Below are 6,000 nucleotides of genomic sequence, written 5' to 3'. Positions count from 1 at the left end.
CCCACGTGGGACAACCTGATCACCTTGTATCCTCCCCAGCGCTTAGAACAGTGCTTTACACATAGTAAGCGCTTAACAAATGCCATCATTATTATAGTAAGCGCTTAATAAATGCCATTATTATTATTAGTATTATTATTCTCTGGGTCTCAGTTCCCTCATCTGTTAAATGGGGATTGAGACTGTGAGCCCCACATAGGACAGGGACTGGATCTAACCTGATTTGCTTGTACCCACCTCCGCGCTTAGTACTGTGCCTGGCACATACTAAGTGCTTAACAAATACCACAGTTATCATGAATATTACTTGCCGCGATGCCTGAGAAGCTCGAACGGGGAAGAACGTTATGGGGCGGTGGGCTCGGTCTGGTGGGAGGCAGGAATCAGCTGTCTGTCAACAGACGGCAGCTGTAGTTTGAGCCTGGTGACCCTGACTCCAGTTCGGAGGCCCGCTGATGGCCAGCAAACTCTTGCCTGCGTGGCCACGAAGAGATGGCTACCAGCTGTCATGAATGAACTGTGCCAGAAATCACTATTGGGAATTGCCACTCAAGCAAGGCAGAAAATACTTTCGCACTTCATCATGTGGCTCGGATTTTTGTTTTTTCAAAATAACGTTTGCTCTGCCCCGTGCCAACGTGTTCACTGCTTCAGCTTCACCTTGGACACGATAACAATTATCTCCCTGCCCCAGAGGATCCTTAATTACTCCCCCCATTCACGCTAGGGTTTCCACGTTAACCCTATTCTCTTTCAACATTAACGTGTACCAAGGCCCTTTTTTTCACCCCACAAAAGGATTTTCTGACTTCCTTACACTCCCTGTTGCTTCTGTTCTTACTCAATACATCAAGCTCCAGTCCACAAATGGTTAAAGGGAAATCATCAATGGGGATTTTCTATTTTCCAAGGTCATATACGGGTGGGGGTATGAATTGGAGGTGTTCATGCCCCTGATGTAATTTATTTGTGGACAAACTCAAGGTAAGCCATAAAGTGAACACCTCTGGCATCTCGATTCAGGGCTGAACTGAATCTCTCCAAGTAGTTACTAAATACTCAGATAGGACAATGTGGAGGAAGGCCAGGAATGTGTGGACAGCAGCAAGAGGGTGTATGGATAATTTTCAATAAATTCAGTGTGATTGCACAACGCACTTAAAAAAATGTTCTTTCAAATAGTTAAAGGCTCAGAAAGAAGATTAAAAACCCATGGGCAAGTGGAAAGGAAAATCTTGAGAATGTTTTGGGCTCCATGGACCTTGATATCAATGGTGACAGCTAAACTGTGGCATCTCCTGACAAGGAACAATGTCCACCATCCTGTAACCCGTGTCCTAACAGTCAGAAGTGGAGATGGTAGGTTCTTTCCTTCCTATTTGGAGACCAACTGGGGGCTTGGGAGAGTCAATGAAGGGGTCTAGCGAATAGCTCACGAGAGGGAAGTGTGGACTTTCATCCCTGCCCCTTCGGTTGCTTGGCTGGAGTGATATTTTTCAAGCCTCCGTTGGGAACAGTCCCTGAATGGAGACCTCAGCCCTCACCCCTCCGTCCCCAAAGAATTCTAACGCCGACCCCCAACTTCCCTTGCTCCAAGACTGGCTCGACCTTACAAGGAAACCAGGGAATCTTGTTTCCTGAACTGGGAGGGGGAAACTGTGGCCCTTTCCACTTTTATTCCGGTCTCCGCACCCTTTCCACTTTTATTCTGGTCTCCACACTGACCAGGCAAATGGCGCACGGCTCGGGAAAATCCAGATGTGCGGCTAGTTGCGGTTTGGGACCCGAAAAGGTGGCTGAGTTAGGGGGCTGGATTCTGAGTTTTGACCGAGGGTCTGACTTGTATGGGTGCGGGTTAGGGAGTGGGGAGGAGGGGAGGAAATACTACCCCCACTCTGAAGATGTGGGCTTCTGAGGGTCTGACTTACGTGGGAGTGGAGAAAAGGGGGAGAAAATACTACCAATATTCCAAAGAATGCAGATCTTCCACCAGAGATCTGGGAGAGAAGTCGTGAAAGGGGATTCCCTGACAGAAATCCACTTGCTTCCTCTGGCGGCTGAAGCCCGTCTATGGTATTTATCGGATGCTTACTGTGTACAGAGCACTGTCCTAAGCTCTTGGGAGAGTCCAATGCAATAGAATTAGCAAACACGCTTCCTGCCCATAAGAGCTAACAGCCTAGGGGGGGTGACGGGGAGTGATTAAGGAAGCTAATCCTAACAGGCTCCAATCCTTAGGGCATCGGAGCAGAACACTAAGAGAGAAGAATTGCTATCCCTCACCCTAAGCCCCAACAAAACTTTCATGTTTTCTCCAACTGTCTGGTGTAGATGAGGTCCATCACGCTAGACTGTAAGCTCGCTGTGGGCAGGGACTGTGACTTTACATTGTTAATAATAATAATAATAATGGCATTTATTAAGTGCTTACTATGCGCAAAGCACTGTTCTAAGCGCTGGGGAGGTTACAAGGTGATCAGGTTGTCCCACGGGGGGCTCACAGCCTTAATCCCCATTTTACAGATGAGGTAACTGAGGCCCAGAGAAGTTAAGTGACTTGCCCAACATCACACAGCTGACAATTGGCGGAGCTGGGATTTGAACCCATGACCTCTGACTCCAAAGCCCGCGCTCTTTCCACTGAGCCACGCTGCTTCATTGTTGTACTATACTCTCCCAAGTGCTTAGTAGAGTGCTCTGCACACAGTAAGTGCTCAATAAATATGGCTGAATGAACAGACTGTACGCTCCTTAGGGGCAGGGACTGTGTCTAACAACTCGATCGTACCGTGGTCTCCCAAGCACTGAGTACTGGACATGGAGTGCTGGATAAATAGCATTGACCGACCGATTGATTGAGGCCCACTTGCTTTATTCACCTTGCACAGATCAGTACTGGCCAAATGGCCTGTGCCAACAATGCCCCATTTGAAAACAGAGGGGGCACATGCACAGGAGACATTCAGCCTAGAAAGGACCGGTCCGGCTTTACAGTCCCTCGCTCCAGTTGACAGCCAGATATTTACCAAAAGAAGAGAAAAAGAGAACAGCTTTCACTTCTACTAGTGGTGGTAGAGCTGACCCTGCTCCAAATAAACCCCTTAACAAATGCCCTCACCAAGCAAAGGGCAGCAAAGTCCCTCCACGTGCCTATATCCCTATCTGAAAAGGAAACCGCGCCACCGACCCAAGGGGAGCCATCGAGGAAGGAGGAGGGACGGTGGAGGGGGGAAGAAAGGGAGAAGGAGAGGCAGGAAGAGAAACGGGCAGCGTCGCGCCTCTTTCTTTCTTGTTGCCCTCCTCCCGGCACCGATCCCCCCGAATCCACCACAACCGTTCCCGGCGAGGGAATCGCAGAAACCACGATGAGCATTTACGGCCAAGTTTACGCGGTACTGCCGCCTGAGTTTGAAATACCGAGGAAGGTCTTGGGAAAATGAAGCTGGGGCTTTCACATCAGAAACTGTGCGATCATGTTAGCCAGGCCCAGGAAAATGACGAACGAGTGGAAGAAAACCGTGGGCCATGTCAGACGCTCTTCTTGGTAGAGGCTGATCATGTGGATGAGGGAAGGATACACGAACACGAAGGCCAGGCCGCATGCTGCTCCTGAATACCTGAAAAACATAAACTCATTGTGTTGCGTCTCCTCAGTCTTTTTTTTTTTATTCACTCGTATTTATCAAGCGCTTATTCTGCAACACGTTTGGGAGAGTACAATATAACTCTGAGAAGCAGCGTGGCTCAGTGGAAGAGAGCCCGGGCTTTGGAGTCAGAGGTCATGGGTTCAAATCCCGGCTCCTCCAACCGTCAGCTGTGTGACTTTGGGCAAGTCACTTAACTTCTCTGTGCCTCAGTTACTCATCTGTAAAATGGGGATTAGAACTGTGAGCCCCCCGTGGGACAACCTGATCACCCTGTAACCTCCCCAGCGCTTAGAACAGTACTTTGCACAGAGTAAGCGCTTAATAAATGCCATTTTAAAAAAAATAACGATAAACAGACACATTCCCTGCCCACAACGAGCAGTGATATTCATTACATGCTTACTATGTGCCAGGCACTGTATTAGGCGTTGGGGTACAGATATACAAGATCATCGGGTTGTACACAGTCCATGTCCCACATGGGGCTCCCAGCCTTAATCCCCATTTTATAGATGAGGTAACTAAGGCCCACAGAAGTGATGACTTGCCTAAGGTCACACAGCTGACAAGTGTGACAAGAGCCGGGATTAGAAGTCATGTCTTTCTGACTTGTAGGCCTGTTGCTCTAACCATTAGGCCACATTGTTTCTCAAGTCAATGGAGTGTAAAGTCAGCTCACTGCCCTCAAACAGTATTTATTAAGCGCTTTCCATGCACACAGCACCACAGTAAACGTGGGAAAAAAATGCAGAGGGGGGAGTTAGTCTAAGAAATCATCTTGAGGTTCTCGGCTAAAAAATACTTTTACATGCTCTCGGAGCCAAAATAAAACACTGTTTCTTATTTCTCTTTCTTGACTCAAGGGCGCCCGTTCGATAAAGACTACTTTTCCAATGGGTACGCAGCTGTAAATTCTGTGTCTCTGACACTCTAGCCACATCCTCGGTCAGACCTGAAGATAGGTTTCTCACTTTGATCTTTCATATCTTATAATAACAATAATAATAATAATGGCTTATTAAGCGCTTGCTATCTGCAAAGCACTGTTCTACGTGCTGGAGAGGTTACAAGGTGATCAGGTTGTCCCACAGGGGGCTGACAGTCTTAATCCCCATTTTACAGATGAGGTAACTGAGGCCCAGAGACTTGCCCAAAGTCACACAGCTGACAGTTGGCAGAGCCGGGATTCAAACCCATGATCTCTGACTCCAAAGCCTGTGCTCTTTCCACTGAGCCACACTGCTTCTCAGTAATAATATTATAATATATATAATAATATATTATGATATTATAATAATAATTACTACTACTATCCATTTTGGGCAGGGAATGTATCTGCCAACTCTGCTATATTATATTCTCCGAAGCACTTAGTACAATGCTCTGCACATAGCAAGCGCTCAAAAAATTCTATTGATCATTATTACTACTATTGCATTTGTTAAGCTTTTACTATGTGTAAAGCACTGTTCTAAACACAGAGGTAGATACAAATTACAGACACAGTTCCTCTCCCACATGGGTCTCACAGGTCTATGTAGGAAGGAGAACAGGTATTGAATCCCTATTTTACCGATGAGGAAACAAAGGCACAGAGAGGTGATGTGACTTGCCCAAGGTCATACGGCAGGCAAGAGGACTAGAACCCAGGTCCTCTGATTCCCAGGCCTGGGCTCTTTTCCCTAGGCCATGCTGTTCCTCATACATCAGTGATACATTCTGTTCTCTGAAGGATCTGTCAGCACAGTCTAATGACATGAGAATCAGTGGATGCTCCATTAGGAGTCAATATAATTTTCAGACAAGCCGATAAAAATGCACCTACAGGACCACGTTAGCAGAGGTTTGTAACTGCCCTAATTTCCACCACCTAAGCACTCTATTCCTTAAAGGATAATATTAATAATAATGATGGTATTTGTTAAGCGCTTACTATGTGCAAAGAAGTGTTCTAAGCACTGGGAGGATACAAGGTAATCAGGTTGTCCCATGTGGGGCTCACAGTCTTAATCGCCATTTTACAGATGAGGTAACTGAGGCCCAGAGAAGTGAAGTGACTTGCCCAAAGTCACACAGCTGACAATCGGCAGAGCCGGGATTGAACCCGTGACCTCCAAAGCCCGGGCTCTTCCCACTGAGCCACGAGCACTGGTTCATTGCTCCCTGATAGATACATTCAGAACTCCTCCCCACTACCAAGGGAAGCAGCATTGCTTAGAGGAAAGAGTACGGGCCTCGGATGCAGTAAGAACTGGGTTCTAATCCTGGCTCCACCACCTGCCTATTGGGTGACCTTGGGCAAGTCACTTCACTTCTCTGGGCCTCAGCTCCTTTGTCAGCAAAATGGGGATTC

General features: G+C 47.3%; 1 protein-coding gene across 2 annotated transcripts in view; it reads right to left on the bottom strand.

Annotated features, from left to right (window-relative positions):
* Positions 1 to 2,851: 2,851 nt before the first annotated feature.
* Positions 2,852 to 6,000, bottom strand: part of SLC38A9 (solute carrier family 38 member 9) — a 73,693-nt gene continuing 70,544 nt past the window's right edge. For both annotated transcript variants that reach the window (XM_038765643.1, XM_038765644.1), the window contains one exon: positions 2,852 to 3,617. In XM_038765643.1, the coding sequence (XP_038621571.1) occupies positions 3,452 to 3,617 (166 nt within the window). In that variant the 3' untranslated portion in view covers positions 2,852 to 3,451. The remainder of the gene's footprint in view (positions 3,618 to 6,000) is intronic.

The sequence above is a fragment of the Tachyglossus aculeatus genome, chromosome 23, assembly GCF_015852505.1.
Source record: "Tachyglossus aculeatus isolate mTacAcu1 chromosome 23, mTacAcu1.pri, whole genome shotgun sequence".
Classification (NCBI taxonomy): Eukaryota; Metazoa; Chordata; class Mammalia; order Monotremata; family Tachyglossidae; genus Tachyglossus; species Tachyglossus aculeatus.
This window is presented reverse-complemented; position numbering and strand designations above follow the sequence as displayed.